This window comes from Magnolia sinica, chromosome 4, assembly GCF_029962835.1.
Source record: "Magnolia sinica isolate HGM2019 chromosome 4, MsV1, whole genome shotgun sequence".
NCBI lineage: Eukaryota > Viridiplantae > Streptophyta > Magnoliopsida > Magnoliales > Magnoliaceae > Magnolia > Magnolia sinica.
Window position 1 is genome coordinate 10,132,094 of NC_080576.1, and position 20,504 is coordinate 10,152,597.

The 20,504-nt window shown below is 38.5% G+C and overlaps 1 protein-coding gene across 3 annotated transcripts; it reads left to right on the forward strand.

The window, feature by feature from the left end:
• Positions 1-10: 10 nt before the first annotated feature.
• LOC131242401 (GEM-like protein 1) lies at positions 11-20,504 on the forward strand. Of its 3 annotated transcripts, XM_058240998.1 has the most exons (5): positions 17-786; positions 891-992; positions 8,321-8,592; positions 17,286-17,338; positions 20,012-20,151. In XM_058240998.1, exons 1-4 carry the CDS (start codon positions 465-467, stop codon positions 17,310-17,312), a joined length of 723 nt encoding a protein of 240 aa, XP_058096981.1. In that variant the 5' UTR covers positions 17-464; the 3' UTR covers positions 17,313-17,338; positions 20,012-20,151. The 3 variants fall into 3 exon arrangements, with proteins under 3 accessions (XP_058096980.1, XP_058096981.1, XP_058096979.1); XM_058240997.1 differs by lacking the exon at positions 17,286-17,338 and having other exon boundaries at positions 11-786; positions 8,330-8,592; positions 20,012-20,504; XM_058240996.1 differs by lacking the exon at positions 17,286-17,338 and having other exon boundaries at positions 33-786; positions 20,012-20,504.

The window sequence follows — 20,504 nt, forward strand, 5'->3', positions numbered from 1 at the left end:
CCGGTTTTGCCCATGAGGAGCCCATGGTTCTGTCATCCAGACGGTTGATATGATGGGCTTCCTTGTCGATGGTATATAAGTTAAAACCCCACTTAATTGGACGGTCTCAGCTATGTAAAGTTTGTCCTTTCTCGGTCGGGGTGAACAGTTGTTGTATTTTCTTTCGTAACCGTTCAGTTACTGGCCAATTATTCACGGTTTATCATTTTTGAAATAATCAAATTAAATCTACACGCTCCATCTAACTGGGGTCCACCATTTTGACGGCTTGGATTGAGGAAGCCACGTGTAAATAAGGCTGGGTGCATTCGCACGAATTTGAATATTCACACCCCGCCAGTGTATCTGTATCTCTCCCCTTCAGAGTCGCCCGAGGAAAAATTCCCGATTCGTCATCTCTCTCCATCTCCATTCAAAAACCCAAACAAATCCTTTTCCTCGACGCATCGTAAAAATCGGCGATTATGGATCTTCCTCGCACCGAACAAGTACCCGATCCGAAGAAATCTGAGGCCGCGCACTCCGCGGACTACGCCCCGTACCCGAAGGTCGATCCCAAGGATATTGCTCCTCCTCCTCTCAGTCTGCAAACATCCGAGATAGGATCTCAGCCGTCCGATCCCCCACCCGTCGCTACTTCAACATCCACATCACCACAGAAATCCGTCCGCTGGAGCCCCGAACTCACGACGGAGGCCCCACCTCCAACCGGACCCCAAGCCACCAGCATGCCTCAAGAGTCAAATCCTTACGTTTCTCCATCGCCCGTCCAATCATCTTCTAAGAGTGAGTCTTTTTTCCTCTTTCCCCTTTTTGAAAATCCTACCTTTGTATTGTACGGTTTATACAGATTCGTATTTGAGATTGTATATACGTATTCTTATCGTTAGATACGATGGAGACGGTCCGCGGCGTGCTTGGCAAATGGGGGAAGAAGGTTGGAGAAGCGACGAAGAAGGCCGAGGATCTTGCTGGAAATGTCTGGCAACACTGTAAGTTATTATTATCATTATTTTTTAATTCCTTCTATGTGGTTTGTTTGGGGCCATGGATTTTAAGATTATGATGTTTTGTTTTGGACTTATCAGAGCCGTTCATTATTTTCTGAATAGAGGAGAATTTAGTCCCCATGCCACAAAATTTGGTGGATTATGAAATGGATCCAAGCCCTTTTTAATTTTTAATTTTTAATTTTTAATTTTTTAATTTTTTAATTTTTTTGAAATTTAAAGATATAAGTTCTGTTGAATTGAGTCCCTATACCTTGAATTATGTTGCATTGGAAATAAATTCAGTGGGACGGATCTTGGTCTTGTTTGGCAACCTATTATTTGGCAATTACTCGAGAATTCAATTCTAGGTACAGGTTCCCTGAAAATTCCGTTCTGTCGGTCCTGTTTGGCAACCTCAAAATTCCATTTTATATCCATTAACTCAGTTTGGATAGTGGGGAAGATTTGCCAGGAATTCTTGTGTGTATATTCACAAGAGAGGGAGTATGGACCGTGCCAACACGACACTTTTGTGACCTGTAAGATAGGTTGGGTCGATAGTAAGCCTTGGCCCAAAAATTGGGCAATTCTAATCATCAGGGGCCCACAAAAGTGGGTCGACTAGTTTTATAATTCAAGCTAGAACCCTATCATCCAGTATAACTTCGTCCATTGTGACCCACCTAAGCAGTTAAGCAGCTCCCATACCCATGTGGGATAAGCAAAGCTCTTGGCCCCAAAATCAGGCCATTTGTTTTATACATTTTGGTCCATCCCATCATCAAGATGATTTAACAGTTAGGATGGGGACTCCCACCATTAAGACCTTCAACATTTTGCATGGGGCCCATAGTTCCATTAATTTGTCGTGCCCCACTAGGATGAAGGTATTCCCAGAAAATAGGCCATTCCAAAACTCATGTGGGCCACAAAACATGAAATTAGAGATTGTTGGTGTGGTTCTACCTTAGAGGCCACACCTCTTGAGTTTTGGATTGGCCTGATCTACCCAACCCATCACAGAACCCCACCATCATCTAAAAAAAAGGGTCTCAAAACAGTCCCAATAGTTCATCGTCTCCAAAACCCACCATTATTTCGAAATCCATCTTCCTGACTGAATGAATAAAATAAAGAGGAGATGAAAATGGAAAATATCCCTACAAAAGCATCATCAACATCAATGTTACAGGTAAAAAAAGAAGCCAAAGACAGAGAGCTAGAGCTTCGTACTATTAGGTTGTTGTATATGGTAACTTGTGGGGTGGAGGGAGATTCCGGCTTCATTTCAAATTTTCTAAGTTGCAAAATGCAAAAAATTGCCCTGGAATCAGATTCTATTTCCAAGAGTAAACTTTTCCAAGTTGCCAATGACCTAAAATTCTTTTCTATGCCACAAAATTTCTAGAAAGAATTAGAATGGATGGCTTGGGTTTTGTCCTTTTGAGTGTGACTGGTGCCCTCAATTAAAGCCAACCAAAATTCCCGAAACTTCCTTGTTGAAAGATGTTTATAAGTACACTTATTACATGGGCATCCATGCCCTTCTATAACATCTCAATCCCATCACCAACATTCTAGATCCAACAGTCAGTTAAATGAAATAGATGCTTCATTTTCACAAGTCTCTTAAATTACTCGTTAGTGCAACCTAGTTGTCGAGTCAATGAGATCTTGCTACCCAAATTGTAAAAATATTAAAAAAAGTATACCCACAAGAACAATGGAGTAGAGAGGGGGAGAACTACATTGATATCAACCTTTTTTTCTTACAAAAAAACTTTAAGGACCTGTTTGGTTTAGTGTAAAGATAGGTAAATTGTGATAAAAGTGTCATAATGAAAAGTTGCAACTACTTGAAATATAGGTTGGATTTCACCTTGGATTTCGAGCAGAATTCAAATTTGTAGAAGTGAAAATTGTGGGCCCTATCATGATGCATGTGTTATATCCATGCCGTCTATTCATTTTCTTAGGATTTTAGGACATGAGCCCAAAAATGAGGCAGATCCAAAGCTCAAGTGGACCACACCACAAATAGTGGTGGGTTCATCAATGGGCGTCATTATTCCAAGTGCTTCCTTTTTGTGGTCCACTTGAGTTTTGGATTTGCCCCATTTTTGGACTCATGTCTTAAAATGATATGGCAAAATGAGTGGACAGCATGGATAAAACACATACATCAAGGTGGGGCCCACATAGTTTTGCCATAAAGATATCATGCTTATGTCACAGAAATCAAGTAACCCTTTACTTGTCAAATCTCACCAAAAGAAATACTAAAGTAAATAATTATTACTTATTTACATGAAATATCTTGAGATAACGCTAAGTCCCACTAAGATATATTGTCGCCTACGATACTCCTTAAGAGGTTACCAAGGATCCTGTTGACTACCTCGGGTTTGTCCGTCTTTTTGAGGATGATATGCGCTAGAGAATTGATGCTTAGTCCCTAATGGCTTCCATAAAGTGTGCCAAAAGTAGCCTACAAACTTCAAATTACAGTCCAAAGTTTGTCTTCGGTACCCTGTGAAGTCGTATAATTTTTTTGAAAAATATGTTGGCAATATGTGTAGCGTCCATTGTCCTTTTGCATGAAATGAAGTGGGCTGTTTTCAAAAAATGGTCCACCACAACGAAAATCTAATATGCTCCTCTTTGAGTCTTTGGAAGATCCAGAATGAAGTCCATACAAATATCCACCTAGGGTGCGACTGGAACGGGAAACAGCGTATAAAGGTCGGTATTTTGCACATGACCTTTGGAAACTTGTCATCTACAACATTGTGCTACGAACTGTTGAATGATACGTCGCATATGGGGCCAGTAGTATTTTCCTCCACTATGGTCAATGTTTTATCCCTTCCGAAGTGTCCACTCAGTCCTCCTTCGTGTAGCTGAGGTTGGATCTTCTCTCACATCGATCCTTTTGGAATGCATAGTCAAGAACTCTTGAATAGATATCCATCGTGTGAGATAAATTCACACTTTGGATCTCGACCATCCACACACACCTGTCGGGCACTTTGCTAAAATTGGGGTCCTCTTCGTATTGTCCTTTTAAAGTTTTGAATCCGATGACCTTCACAACGAGAGTTCCTAGTAGAATCACTCTCCTACTCAAAGCATCCACCACTTTGTTTTGGCTTCTAGCTTTATGATGCAAAAGGAATTTATATTCTTATAGGAAAGCCATCCACTTCGCATGACAAGCACTCAACTTCTTTTGGGAGCCTCATGGTCCGAGCATAGAATGAACTCCTGATGAATCAAGTAATCTCTCCAATGTCGTAGTGCCTGGACCACTGCATAGAACTTGAGATTATACGTCTGGTGGTAGCTATTCTGTGCATCATTAAGCTTCTCACCAAAGAAACTGATTGACTTTCCCTCTTGACTCAACATCATGCCAATGCCAACATTTGAAGCGTTGCTTTCCACCTCAAAGACTTTATTGAAGTTCGGAAGTGCAAGAACCAAAGCTTCTGTCATCTTCTTTTTTTATGGCACCGAAGCTTCAATATGCCGCTTTAGTCCATTCAAAATTGCCTCCCCACATGCAATCAGTGATATGTGCGATGATGGTGCTTGTATTCTGGATAAATCTCCAGTAAAATATTGCCAAGCCGTGGAAAGAATGAACCTCTAAAATGGTTTGTGTAGTGGGCCACTCTCCAATGGCCTTGATTTTCTCTTGATTAACCTTGATCCTTTCTGCAAACACAATATACCACCAAAACACAATACTTCGACAAGGAATGAGCACTTTTTTAAGTTAACAAATAGTGACTCCCTTCTTAGTACATCAAATATTTGTCGTAAATGATCAAGATGAATGGATGCATCAGGACTAAAAACAAGAATATCATCAAAATAGACAATTAAGAACTTTCCCATGAAACCATAAAATGGCAGAGTATCTTTGTCATTAGCTTCATGAAAGTGCTTGGTGCATTTAAAAGGCCAAATGGCATGATGAGTCACTCGTACATCCCATCTTGAGTGTTAAATGCAATCTTCCACTTGTCCCCGGGCTGAATACATATCTAATAATATCCGCTCCACAGGTCGATCTTTGAAAAGACCTTTGCTCCATGCTTCATGTCTAGCATATTGTCCAAGTGGGGAATAGGAAATTGATATTTGATAGTAATCCGGTTGATTGCACAACTATCTATGCACATCTTCTAAGACTCATCTTTCTTAGTGGTAATAATACATGAGCAACACACAATGACATGCTTTCTCAAATTAAACCCATTTGTAATAACTTAGTAACCTATCGGTGGAGTTTGACATGTTCAATTGGACTCATTTGGTAGTGTGCAAGATCGGTAGACTCAAATCTGACCTTAAATCAATGTGGTGCTAAATGTTCCTCCTAGGAGGAAGTCCAACTGGGAGTTTTTTGAGCACCAAGTTTTCATTTTCATGAAGAAGCTCCTGTACAGGAGGTGGAACATTTGATTGCTTTGTGTCTTCTTTAGCAACCAAGACATAAATAGTGGCAGTCTCCTTGCTTTCCTCTTCAATTTTTTGCACACCGAGTGATTTTTGACTTCCTTCTTTATTAGATTTGGGTGTAGGAAGATGTTCATATGGTGCAATGTGATATTAACACCATCCTTGACGAAGGAATAGGTCTTAGCCCAAGTCATGTGCTCCATATCTTGGTCCCACAACCATGGTCTTCCTAACAAAACGTGGCATGCATGCATGGGGACCATGTCACACACATCATCCTTGTACTTTGATCCAATAGAGAAGGAAACTAAGCACATGGAGTTAACAGAATCTTCTCCCCTTTTCTTGAACCAACGAATCTGATATGGTCGCAAATGCTTATGTTTTTTTGGTTTTAATTTGTTCACCATTTCTTGTGAGACAATGTTCTCACTGCTCCCTCTGTTTACCAAAATAGTGCATATCTTTCCACAAAATAGTGCATATCTTTCTACAAAAAAATGTAAGTGGTGTGGAAGATATTGTGTTGCAGCCATTGCCCCTCATTAACGACCCAAGGCGTCGATACCATTGTCCATTGGATAACCAATGACTCTCCCCTATCACCGTACGCATTTGCCGTATCTTCCCCAACAAGCGCCTCATCTTCATATTATGTGTCCGCTTTAATTTTGGTTTGCATGTGGTCAGGAGTGCCTTCAATATATTCTCATTCCTCAATCAAATTTATTTTAATTGTGGACTGGTGTTTAGGTCAATGAAAGGAACGATGTCCCGGTTGCCTACACTTAAAGCAAGTGAAAGGAGTGCTGCTTTGTCTCATCTTGGGTGCATCAATCCCTCGTTCATAACCACCTCTCCTTGGGTTGGGGCTTGGCTTTATTATTGGATGTTGGCCCATTGTCCCTCGGCATATAGGAAGTCCTGTGGTTGCCTTATGTGGGAAGTAAGCATGCTGTCCTATGGTCGATGACGGCCTTCGGAGGGCACCAAATCGTCTCCCAAGTCCCCAATTAATTATCTCATCAGCTTTCAACGAAAGTGTATATACATTGGACATTTTAAAAGCATCTTTGAAAGCCAATTCATTTATGATATTTGGGTTACGACCATTAAGATATCTTGAAATTTTTCGGTTTTCATATTCACGAAACCATGTTCGTGATGTTCAGGTATGGAACTCTTTGGTGTATTCATTTGCTGATTTGTTCCTTTGACGTAGATTGTAACAACTTTGATAGGGGTCACGGGCGTAAGCTGTGGGTAGGAACTTCCCTTTAACTTCTTTTTTCATCTTTTCCCTAGAATTTATTTTCTCGTTACCTTGATGGATTCGTTTGGCTTGGAGATCATCCTACTATACTAACGTGTGTGTAGAAAACTTCACAACTACTAACTTCATATTCCGATTATCCGCCACTTCCTTGTACTTGAACGCCTTTTCAACCTTGCTTACCCAATCGATGAAGTCATCAACATGCAACTGATTATAGAATTTCAGAATTTCTATCTCGATTCTGGGCTCTCTGTCACATTCCGACAATCGAAGGATTCTCTCATTGGTGTCTTCACAAACCAGAGCTGCTCGTTGTTGGTTAGGACCTTGATGTGGACCTCCCCCTACGTGTCCACATGCTCTAACTTTGCTCTTTGGATTCCCTGCACGTTGGAGCTCTCCCACTTGATTAGTGAGATTGCCTACCGTATTTATGAGTTGATCTACTCTCTCTGTGAGTGTGCATATCAATTAGGTTACTTGCATAAACTCTTCTTGTGTCTCTTTGAAGCCATTAGAGGATGATGTAGAGTCGAAAATCCCTGAAGACAACCCGCTTTGCTACAAAAAGTGCAATCCGGTTATCGAGTTAATGAGATCTCGTCACCGAAATTGCAAAAATATTAAAAAAGTCAAGAACAATGTAGTAGAGAGGGAGAGAACTTTATTGATATCAACCTTCTTTTCTTACAAAAACTTTAAGAAAACTCACACCTAGAAAAATATTGAAATGAGCAACTCCTACACTACCTCTCCTTTTATAGATCCTAAATGAATTTTTAATTGAAACCTCCCCAACTATAAGATTGATTTCAAATCAATCACAATTTATTTCAAAATAATCTAATCTTCCTTAATTTGGTAAAAGCCTAATAATAAAAAGCAAACATAGAAAGTAATTATATCTCTAAAACCAGCCCATATCTTCAATCATATCAATCACATCTTCAAATCAGCCTCTCATATCTGCTAACAATAGTAAATTACAACCCTTAATTTAGGCCCCCAAGTCTGTAAATAATCAGCCAAAAAATCAGCACATGTTGTGCTCTACAGCGGGCTATGGGCCTATGTCTTGATGGGCCCCACAGTGTGCCCTGGATGGGCTTAAGTGGGTTGGCCCTTACAATGGGCTTGGATGGCCTGAGTGGGCTGTGGGCCTGCATCACTCCACCCATATGATTTTCGTTTTTCCAAAGTAATGCCCTTTATTGTTACCCATTGGTACAAATAGACCTGTTCCATCGCCAGATTTTGTTTCTCATTTCAATCAAGAAAACAAACTATTCAGTTTTTTAGCAGCAGGAAGCAAGCGGCCTAACCTGGAAAAGTGATGGGCCCACTTGTTTCAACAGCCATAGTGGGGCTCTTTCCTTGAGTATTCCTGCTCTGGGATTCACACTGTCCAGTAGGTTTGATGCAAGTGGTAAAGTCCTGGATGCAGATCTGTAACTAAATATGCTTGCATAAGCACTTTATATTCTGTTTCATTGTTTACTTTCCTTTTGGAATACTGGTTTGTTCTCTTTTGTGGTTTGTTTTGGAACCAAATAACGCTGCTATTAACGACCTTTTAACTAATCAGTGAAAACAGGCCCCAGTGTTGCTGATGCAGCGATGGGGAGGATTGCTCAGGGAACCAAAGTTATAGCAGAAGGTGGTTATGAAAAGATATTCCGACAAACTTTTGAAACTCTTCCAGAAGAGCAACTTAGGAAGTCATATGCTTGCTATTTGTCAACATCCGCGGGGCCTGTGATGGGAATTTTATATCTGTCCACTGCAAAACTTGCATTCTGTAGTGATAATCCTCTTTCATACAAAGTTGGAGACCAAACCGAATGGAGCTATTATAAGGTATTTTAGTTTCTTACATACTCAAATACTGGCATCCGTAAGCACCAAATATCTAATTGAACTAAGGCATGATGCAATGGAATCTGAGACTTTCTTTTCTATGGAACGTTAATTCTTCTGTTTTGCGTGCTAAGCACCAAATATCTAATAGAACAAAAGCTTGACCTAATGGAATCGGAGACTTTCCGTTCTATGGAATGTTTAATTCATCTGTTTCATATGCTTAGCATGTCTCAAATCAGGATAATTCTGATAATACTTGGTCATTAACATCACAGTAGAATTTGACATTGGGATTGATTTGCAAAACTTTTGGATTCATACAGGAGAAATTTTTTCCCTCATCCGAAATTATTTATATGATATAGTCTAATTTTTATGAGTTTCCCTTTTTAGCTTCTTCTTTAATCTTTATTCAATATGCATCTGTTTTCAAACTCTGTGCTGCAAGGATGCTTCTTTAGTAAATGTGCGAACACTTTTATATAGTAAATCTTGAAGAAAGGGATCATCGCGCAGCCCTTTAGGAACAGAACTGGACATCTATTTTTAGACTCTTTGTAATTATTCAATATGCTTATTACATGTGAACTTTCCGAAATCACAGTGATCTATAGGGCTGTCAATAGGTTGGGTTTGGGTTAGTTCCTAAAGTACACATACCCGGGCTAACCGGATTCGGGGCTTGCGTGTCTGGGTCCTTTTGGGTCCAGGTCTAGTTCTTGAAGACCTGGTCCCAGATCCGATCTGGTCCATGTACCTGTCGGGTCTTTAGATCTAGGTTTCTATTTGGTTTGGGTCTAATAAGTGCACTTAAATGATCGGGCCCACTTGATGGATTGCTTTAGATCACAAACGCATGTGCCGCTTTGACACATGCGTGGTTTGTAAATAGGCTCCCTTACATGCCTATGGCTTGTGAAACCTTATTCCATTGCTACAATAAACAATATATATTTAAACACACAACATCACCTTAAAACTAATCGGATCTGACTGGATCCTATTTGATGAACCCTACCCGAACTTGAATGGGCCCAAATTTATCTGGGTCTCAAAATTGGAGATCCAAACCCGACCCAATTACCTAACGGGTCTGAAAAGTTGGACCTGGACCTGTTAACATCAGGTCGGGGTACCCATTGACAGCCCTAGCGATCTCGAATAAATTTTCAACCATCGCTACAAGTTCCGAACTTTGTAACTGTGGACATACCCAAGGAAAACCACATTTTTTTTTTTTTTTTGTTTCTTTCTCTTGTCATTTGAACTTGCATATTGTTGTTAGCTCCTAACTAAACATGGACTTAGATCACATCAAACAATTTATAGAACCAAATTCAGTAACTCTGGCTCAATATTTTCTTATTCACATAAAGTAGTATGTAGGTTGAGAATCATCCTAATGGAGGACAATGCGTTGAAGCTCTGATACAAAAGAATTGACCCAACATGAAGTGAAATTAGGCCTAAAATTTAAAAGAAATCACTTCTAGATGATGTGCACCAGCAGATTTTGGATTCAAGTCACTTCCAAGATCCTTTACACAATTGCAGAATTCACAAAAAAGTGATAAAGGGCTGTTGAATGTGATTTCAATTCTTCATACAACATATTACTATAAAGGATAATAACTAGGGCATTTCAATCTTGATACGTAGTAGTTCTGTATTGGAGGGTGGGCATGTTGTTGATAATGGGGTTGGCTATTGATTGTGAACCCATAATATCTGTAATTAACGAGTGCCCTACCGGTGAAATGCATCATCTTTTAAAGGCAGTTGGGGATGTTATACATGTCAACACAGTAGAAGGCATATTGAAGCTCAAATGTTGCAAATGATTTTAAGATGACCTTCTTTCTCCTTTCACTGATTGCGGTCTTGTGCCTATGCATACATGTTCGAGCAACGATATTTTACCTACATCATCATATCATCCTTAAGGATGTTCGTAGGTATGCTTAGGAGAATGTGTTGCAGAACCTGAAAGATAGCTGACCAAATACGGAATACCACAAGGGTAAACAGAGGCATGTTGGGCACTGTCTTTTATTTTTGCATGTATGTATTATGAGATTATGAATTTGCTTCAATTGTGTATATATAGCCAATGTTGCTAACATTTGGTGATTTCGATTCAACTTTCGTATTATGAGCCTGTTCTAATTGCCTATGATAAAGGAGGAATGTAACATCCGACATTCCCCTCATTATGATTTTGGGGCAAGGCCGAGATAAATATAAGAGGGTGATCAGGAAAAATGGAGGCCAGAGAAATAGAAAAGTATGATAGGATAGCTAATTTGATTGTACCTGTTGAATGTGCGATGCAATTCACATCATTGTACTACATTATCAAGAGAAGGAATTCGCAAAAAAATAAATCACATCATTCATACTTGACATTGTCTTGGGGTTTTTCTATGGGTAGGTCATTAATGCCAATGTTTTGATAGTTGAATTGGATTGTCAAATTGCAAGAGGGTTGAAAATGTTAACTGTAAATTTCAAAGTGTAAAATCGTCGCCTTTTTATAATCTTTTATACAAAATAAAGAAAAACTGAAACGATATTCATTAAATCTAAAAAATAGGATATGATCAGATATTCATATTTTTTTGTTATTCCACATCATAATTTGTACGTAGAATATATTACTGCAGCACATCGTTTGACATTATTCTAAATAGAATTCAAGCTAGATGTGGTCGTTTCATTACTTTAAAGGTTTTGATAAAGTCATCATCTAAACTTTAAATTGAAAATCTTTCTTGCAAATTAAAGAGCAACATTATTAATAGGAGCTTTGTTGAGCCCAGATGCATGTCCAATAAAAGCTCATGTACACGCCACATATGTGCCATCATGGCATGATAGGTCTGAGATCCAATCCATCCATCATAACGGCACCACTATATCGATGCTCTAGCCTAAGAATCAAGTAGATCTACTGGTCAGGTAGCCACTGTTTGCAAAACAAATGTAAGTCTCTGAAAAACTTGGTTGAAGTTTTCTAACCCACCCACAGGTCACCTGTTTCCAATATTGGGGCCCACATGCTGATTCGACCAGATTTTATTTTGGGAAAACATGTACATGGTTGAAGTTTTTTAACCCACACAACTATTTCCAATAATGGGCCCACATGCTGGCACATGTTTGGCATGTACAGAGCTTTATTGCACGTCTGTGTGCTTAGCAGAGCTCTTATTAGTAGAATGAAATGATTAGAAGTCTAGAAAGATTTTCCAGGTCTAAATTTTGAGTACTCAAAATACAAAAATTGCTTTTGAAAATTGGGTGAAATCATTTAAAGTCTTATATAGATATATGATATATCATATAATCAACATATTAACTCAAACCCAAAAAGTATTGCTGCCAACTTGGTAAGTTCAAAATAATGTTCCCCTCAAAGCATAAACCCATCTAAACTTCAAAAAAAAAAGAAGAAAAAGTGTAAACCCATCTTGTTTTGTGGTCAAAGTCATTAAGTACATTCCTAAAGTTGCCTTAAAAAAGAATCTTTTCAAAAGTTTTCATTATTATAGAATAATAAAATGGACCTGTGAGTTAAAATCATATAATGAAACCCTAGAACTAAAAAAAAACAAACAAACTTTAAATTCGAGATACATGATAAAAAATATAGGTCTTTAAGTTGAAATCAAAGCCTAACTACCATTACCAAAATACATGTAGGCAATATGATCAGAACTGTCATTGAAACCATTCCAGATTACTTGTATATCAATTTAGTATCTTAATTAGTTAAGAGATAGGAAACAATAAATAAAAGCTTCACAATTTATGGTTGAAAGAAGATTCATCATTTAATCTATTATAAAGAATAAAACAAAACCATTTACCTCTTTTAAAACAATTTTAAAGTTCCCACCATTTTATAAAACATAAAAGTCTCCCACTCATTAGATGAGCCGGTACAAACAGCTTAGCATGTGTGAGTGATCCAGGGTTCAATCCCTGGCAGTGTTGTTACCTTAAAAAAAAACATAAAATGAAAACCAAATAAATATAAAAAATAAGAGAACGAGTATAAATCATAGGATTTGAACTGCAAATCAGGTTTTGAATCATAAAGCATAGGATTCATCAAAGGAGGTATTCATGTTTGTTTGCTTGAGATTTAAACTTAAATAATAAATTGTCGGATTTTGACCGCTAAGTTGTGGTTATATATACAAACACATGTTTGGGCATGATCGTGAGGGATGTGTTGACCTCAGGTCCGAAGAAAAAGTCAAACATTCTACATAACGTGTAGTTGGTCTATAAAAGGTTGTGAGTGCTTCAGAAAGTATGCTAGAGTGGAGGTCCAAGATAGAAGAACTAGAGCACGTGTTATGAGTTTTATAGAGGAAAAGTAAGGTGTGTCTTAATATGTCCAACACATGATTTATAATATGCATTTTTGTGTTTTGTACAATTTTCAGGGGTACCAGTTGTTACGGCACCTGTAACGGATGATATGGTCCCGAACAACGAACAACCAACTGCTCAGTTTCACCCCCATATTATGTAACGGTCACGGCCGTTACCTATACGTATCGGCCTTTACGGCCACATCGTAACGGATATGGAACACCTTGTTGGGTAATAGTGGATGAACCTATTCCACCCACTAGCATGGACTTAGTTTCAGGACCCCTCTAACTAGTTGCTGCTATCGCTTCGAATCCCCACTTCAGACTCTCATTCTCGCTCCCGCATCTTACCTATTTATGCTTCTTTACATTTTGAAAGAGATGCTTTTTCGTTCTCGCATCCGAATGTGTTGTTGATTCGCTTCACTTCGTGCAACTATGGCATGGAGATACTTGGTTGTAATAATATACAATTCTTTTGTGTAATGGGGATTGCAGTTAGCCAAATGTCGGGTTTGAAGTTCCACACATTGTTGTCAAAATCCTAGGCTTTGTGATTTGAGTTGAATCTTAAGCAAAACGATTCCCACCTTGAATCCCTTTTTAGATGAATCCTACGATTCTATGATTTGAATCCTACAATTTACGATTCAAATCATGACTAACGATTCAAATTACACTTGTTCTCTTCTTTTTAAACTTGGCTTTCATTTTATATTTTTAAATTCGTGGGGCTTTAAGAATTGTTTAAAAAAGGTCAATTATTATTTATTTTATTCTTTATAAGGGAGAGGATTTGTGATTTTGATATTCAAAAACCCAACCAAGGAAATCAAAATATCTTTTTCTTCGGTCAACAAAATCAAATTATGGTATTCTCAACGTATTCCTACACTCAATAAGGGTAAAATTATTAAAGAACACTTGTATATTTTTTAAGGTAAATTTCTTGAAAGAAAAATCATAATGGATAAACAAGAGTCCTTTAATTCTATGTCGCTGTCATGATAAGTAGATTGTATACAAGTTCTCGATTGTCAATATCATGACATTTGTTATGTTTCATGGTGCAAATTGACGGGAAATAGATGATTGATGTTTTTATTTATTAAATTTTTTGGTTTTTTTATTTTTTATTTTTTATTTTTTTTTATTTTAAAGATTTTTGATATTTTAAGAAAATCAGAAAATATCTCAGAATTTTCTGTACAGTTTGCGATTTGATACGATTCAACCTTTATTTCGATTTGTGATATGATAAGGATTTCGTCAACATTGGTTCCACATATACTTACGAGGATTGCAAGGAAATGTAAAGCAACAACTATTATTGTGTCACACATGTAGTCTTAGGACAATGGAAAGAAGTGAGGCACAAATATTGACTCAAAAGAAGTAAGGAGCCTAGCTAAGTAAGGGATCATACGACCAATTGAGTAAATAGTAAGTGCTTCTAACTATATTAATTTGATCTTCATTGACATGGAATTTGTAGGCACACACATCACTCTTATGGAACTTAATCCCAGAAGCTCTCATCAGTAGAATTGGCGATGGTTGAATATACTTTCAATCTCAAAATTAAAGATAACGAGTATAAGTCATAGCTCAATTTTCAACTGTAACTAGATTGTATGCTTGCATTGGTTTACCAATATGTGTGATACTTAAATTTTTGCAAACCATGATAGAATAAGGAATCAATCATGGTAAAACCAACACATCATAATATTTAATGCTCCAATCTTTGTTAGTAACAAGGTGCCAATAACTTCATGAGATGGTCAAGATAATATTTGGTGCTCCAAACCTCTCATGCATGCACATTAGAATGGGATACAAGGTGTGTTTTTTACAAAATGGAGGAGTCATAATACCTTTCAAAAAAGAAGAAGAAGAAAAAAGAAGAAAAAAGAAAAGAAAAGAAAAGAGGGAGTTATAATAATATGAGCTTTTTTTATGTAAGTCTACTGCGAATGCGACCGATGATCATCATAGCAGACTGGAACGTATATCTACATTCATATGCACCTGACTAAGGAGTGAATGTCACATAGAAATGACAAGATACAGTGTCAAACAATATAACAAATATAAGAGCTTGGTCGTACCTAATGTCAGTCTAATATGCGATACCCCCTCAAGTCTGGGTGGTAATATGTATTCCAGTCCTGTGTCCCATCTAGCATAGTTTGCTGTGAAAACTATATCAAATAAATAATTAATAATACCATATTAGGTGGTATTAGTTGTGTTGACTAAAAGGATGTTAACATGGAGAAACACGGCCAGCGATAGCGACATCACATGATCCCTAATTTGTAGAATTGTTGCGCAGTCCGCAAATCCAAGTTTTGACACAACCTATTCATGACGGAGAACATTTTAGAATATGGAGAATGCACATCAATGTAAGTCATTCCTTTGATGGATTTGAACGACACTCACTGTGTTGTGAACCCATCCTTTAGGCAACATATAGTGGATCTCTATCCGAGTTAGATGACCGCCTTTGCACCTGTCTCTCTCCTTCCCATACAATATGAATGCATACGATATAAAACTGAACAAGATTTGTAACATTGATATTAAAAATTAAGCATTGTACGTTGATGCAGGACATGAAAATTAGATATGATGCGTAAGATTTCGAGCTTTAGGTCATGATAATTTAGAAACAGTCACAATAATTTCACATCCCACATAAAGTTAAGCATTTAACAAGGGGAATCTACGAGGGTCCAAGACTACACATGTTAGGGCTGAATCAAATAAAAATTATAGACCAAACGATGCTCAAAGGATAGTAGATTCATTCACACATGCAAAGGATTATTTCCCAATCCAAGGGATTCTCACGTTTCAATTCAGGGACACCTAGGGTTTCAAAAGTTGAATAGAACTTGGGGATTTGAGATGATCTAGGGTTAGGGTTATGGAAACAAGACGAAAAAGGAGTGAAATAGAGACGAGAGGGAACCTGTGATCAGCCCGCACGTATGGACAATAAACCGGCCTGACGCACGTGCGTGGATGGCGGCCCGCATGTGTGTGGGGCCCACAAATTTGGAATTGGCCAGCTAGGGTCTGGTCGGCCAGGGATGGGCCGCCTTTCCTCCAAATTTCAGGCAAAACAGATGATCGGTTTGAACACGGTGCTCTGCCGAAGTTTCAGCCCTCCTGCAGGGTTAGATTCTGAAAATCTGCTGTATGGGAAAGATTAGCTGCAAATGTGGGTGAATTTAATGAGGGAATTTCTGTAGGAGATGAGGAATATGGAGGGTAAGAGATGGGGGTGATTTGGGATGGGTGTGGCTTCGCATTACGGTAGTTAAGCCCTTCGAAGAAATGAGGGTTTCACACCCAATTAGGTTTTCACAACTTAGAGAATTAGAGAAGTAGGAAAACACAGAATTTTATTAATCATCTTTAATGAAAAAAAACCTACAAGGGGTTGTCTATTTATAAGAAAAACCTATACCCCAAAAGCCGTGTCATGTGTGCATACTATTACTTAAAGATGAAGTAATAAAAATTAACAACTAAACAATGCAATCTAAACCGTTCATAATGTTCCTAATAACAGTAATAAGCAAAACTCAAAGTCCTAGGTCACCTAGGATAGTGGGCCACGATCATGAGATCCAATGATGGGATCCACATGATGATCCGGTCCACCTCAAGGAACCAAAACACAGTCCTCTAACTAGGAGGCCCTCTATGGATGTCGTCATCGATCCAGATCGAAAGTGGGGCCCTCCTCCTTCCGTACGCGCGTAAGGGGGGCGTGCGTGTGCGCGAGATGTCCCCATCATACATATTGATAAAAACTATGCAATTTCAATTTAAATAAAAATTGCAGTATATACATTCTAGTCAGAATTGAGAAGCGAGTTACAATTCATGCATTTAATTTGAGGTTGAAAGTATATTCAATTAGCGCCAATTTTACCGATGAGAGCTTTGAAGTTTAAGGTTCAGTGAAGAGTTATATGTGTGCATAGATTCTATTGACAAATTCCACGACAATGAAAATTAGAGTAATATAATCAAAAGTCAAAATCACTAATTATTTACTTGATTGACCATATGATCTATTAATTTTTTCATGCTTATTACTTATCATGAGCCAATATTTGTATATCATTTCATCCCATCATCTTGTGATTACGTAGGGTGACCTAGTAACAGATGTTGCTTTACCTGCACTTGGAATTCTCGTAGGTAGATGTGGAGCTCCAACTCCCACATATGCTTGACTACGTATTCCAGCTACACTAAGGAATTGTATATCATTATGACCAGGTGTCTCCATGTCGGCGGGTGCAGTAGATTCATCCACTAGACGTTCACATCATGTTAGTTCTTCCCTCACCATCATTACACTGTGACCCTTCATCGAATTTTGTTGATACACACTTTGCTTCTCAAGTGGGGCCGACCTTTTATTTTCTGTTATTCATATGTAGTGCATCGGAAGGTTGCCAAAAAGAAAATAAAGAAAAGAAAACATGCATATTCTTCTATCGTAGCCCTCTAGCTTATCAAGCTTTCTGAAGTATTTATAACCTTCTATGGACCAATTACATGTTTTGCAGTATGTGGAATTTCTCTTTGTGCCTCAAGGTCAATATATTTTTTGCAATCGTTTCCAAACATGTGTCGAGATATATATAACAATAACAACCTACCCACATGAAAAGCCCACAAGACAATGCTAATCAGTTTTTGATGGGTGAGAGAATGTCAACATTATTAATGTGAATTGTATTGTGAATTGAATATGTACTATAAAGTAACCTATCGTCCTCTCCATTTCCATAACCAACATTTTAACTTAATCTCCTCTCTTTTGTGGATCTTGGCCTCACCCTACAGTTGTAATGAGAAAATGTTGGATTTTGCATGCCTTCTCGTCCAAATCTTGAAATCGAAGCTCCGATTTCATGATTATTCATGCAAAAATGAAAAAACAAATCATGGATTTGTAACAATTTGACACTGATTTAACATGATTTACAGACAAAAGGATTGAAAATTGAAAATGCTCACTGGATCGAACATGTGGGATATATCCCACTACCTGTGCGTTTCATATTGCATAGGTAGGATACAAGATATATTGTGGGATGTATCGGCCGATACTTAAAACACTGCATGAAGCATAGGCTTCATGCAACTTAAGTTATTTTAATGAGCTACGTAGCATTAAAGCTAAGCCACGCTACTCGCTACATAGCATGGCTATTTAAAACACTGCTCCCATTCCACTTAATATTGTACATCAAATTGACTAAGACTTGCACAAGCAAATAGATGCATGAAAGGGGAACATCCTCAAATAAAGGAGCTTGTAAGGGAAGCTTGAGAATGCAGATCAGCTTGTCAATCCTCAAGTGTGGCAAACTGGGGCACAGTTCCACAAAAATGCCTACTTAGGAATTTCACCACATGATCATACTCCAATGTTCTTGAATCTGACATCATCGAGGAGGAAGATCTAGCAGACAGACAGTGAGAGGATGAACCGAGACTACACTTGCAATGATGAGGGAGAGTTGTTTGTGGTTTGTTGTCTCATGTACATGCTACGTGCCATGGAGGAAAATTGCCAACGTCATGGTTCGTTGTCTCATGTACATGCCATGTGCCATGGAGAAAGATTGCCAACATCACAATTCTGTCAAACACACAGTGCATGGTGGAACACGAAGTTAGAATGGATGCTAGATGTGTGTTCGAGTACATCACGAAGGGTAAACTTCCATCATACGGTAGCTTATAGGGTAGCGCCATTGTAAAGATAGATTTCGCAAGGAGACTCCTTCACTCTCAGTATATTATTAATGAGAAGCAAATTTAAAATATCATAGACCTGTTACATGCAAGCCCTGATCTGATGCTATACAGCTGCTCAATACCTTAGTAGATTGACTCTGTTACATAAGTTGATACCCAACTTTTATCTCATATAAGTATTGGGCCTGAGACTCAAGCCTGGGTCCCACCCCTATATTGATGATGTTGTTCATTATCTCTCTTTAAAATGACTTCCACTTATGGTTGGTGCTCTTGTATCCGAATTGGTGTATGACCATATGACTAGATTAACATAGACATGTCTGTACCCACACAGTGACTCTCTTTTACTAATGTCAACAATCACGCTAATTCTCAAACAATTGAAGCCAGCCAGTGCTCCAAGAACTTGAAAATGTGGACTACTATTTGTTGTTTAATGTGATGAGTCTCCCCTTTCATGGCAAGTTTACTGGTCACACTGCCACAACAGTATGCACTGGTGAGTCTTGGGATGGTTTGGCAGACCTCCATGTGTGCGGGCGCATGCATTAAGGGTCCGATGGGCTGGGTATAGCCCACCTGACCTGGCTTGGGGCCGGGCTTGGACCTACTAGCTTGGTCCATGGGCCAGCCTTGGGCCTCGTATGCATGGCCGGATCAATTTTTGGGTCGGGCTTGGGCTCGAGTCATTTTAGTCTGGACTATCCTGACCTGACATTATATGTACGCATGTTATATCCTACAAATATGCCATTCCAACCCTCAGGTGGGCAACCCACCCATCTTGAATGTTGACCATCACTTGATCAACGGATAGATTTGGAACATTCAATTAGGAAATAGGGATTTTATCAATTTTCAGGCCAGGATTGGTAAGGCCTGGGCCCAACCAATTTTTTAGGCTTAGGCTTGGGCCTCGGATCTTAAGTGTTGGGCCTGGCCTGGGCCTTTGTTGGCCTAGTGCGAACCTGGTACATTGCCGCCCCTAGTGTGTGTGCGTGGTCTTTAAAATAGTTAATCGTATCTCACTTGATTAATTCATTTTATGCGGGTTCCTGATTGGTCTCTATATATCAAATGCGCTATGTTCTTTTCTCTTATCTTTTCAGTGTAACGTTTGGTTTTCTGCTTCACCTGGTATAACTATCATCTGCAAGTCTCCAGCAATACTCAAATTGTTCAATTGCTTTGTTTTTCTCTTTATTTTTTTCTTTCTTTAACATAACTAGGTGGTTATTCCGCTGCATCAACTAAAAGCAGTTAATCCTTCAGCGAGCAAAAGCAATCGTTCTGAAAAATACATCCAGATCATCTCTGTTGATGGCCATGAATTTTGGTTCATGGGTTTTGTAAACTATGACAGTGCTGTCAAAAATCTACAGGAAGCTTTGCAAGGCCAGAACGCACAATCAGTTTGACCATTGTTAGATTTGGGAATGCAGTTTCCACCATATCACAAGATGCACATCATGGCTGCCATGAGATCGGCATACATGATTACTTTGCTGTACTTGAAATGTCTGGAGAAAACGTAGCTTCTTCAAGCTGGTTGAATCTGTTTGCTGTTCTTGTATCGATTTAATCATTTTAAACATTCATTTTGTGATATCTGGGCAAACTGGTGTAAATGCTTTATTGTCGTGTTTGTGCAGATCACATTGTCATAGTTCTACACATTCTCAATGCTGCTAGGTAATAAGTATTGTTGCTCTTGATTTGATA

What these genes read in the sequence shown, in the direction of transcription:
- LOC131242401 (XM_058240996.1), top strand. Translation starts at nt 465, where the DNA reads ATGGATCTTCCTCGCACCGAACAAGTACCCGATCCGAAGAAATCTGAG. An exon ending in CGTCCAATCATCTTCTAAGA is followed by an intron (nt 787 to 890) that starts GTGAGTCTTTTT and finishes TCTTATCGTTAG; the next exon opens with ATACGATGGAGACGGTCCGC. An exon ending in CCGAATGGAGCTATTATAAG is followed by an intron (nt 8,593 to 20,011) that starts GTATTTTAGTTT and finishes TAACATAACTAG; the next exon opens with GTGGTTATTCCGCTGCATCA.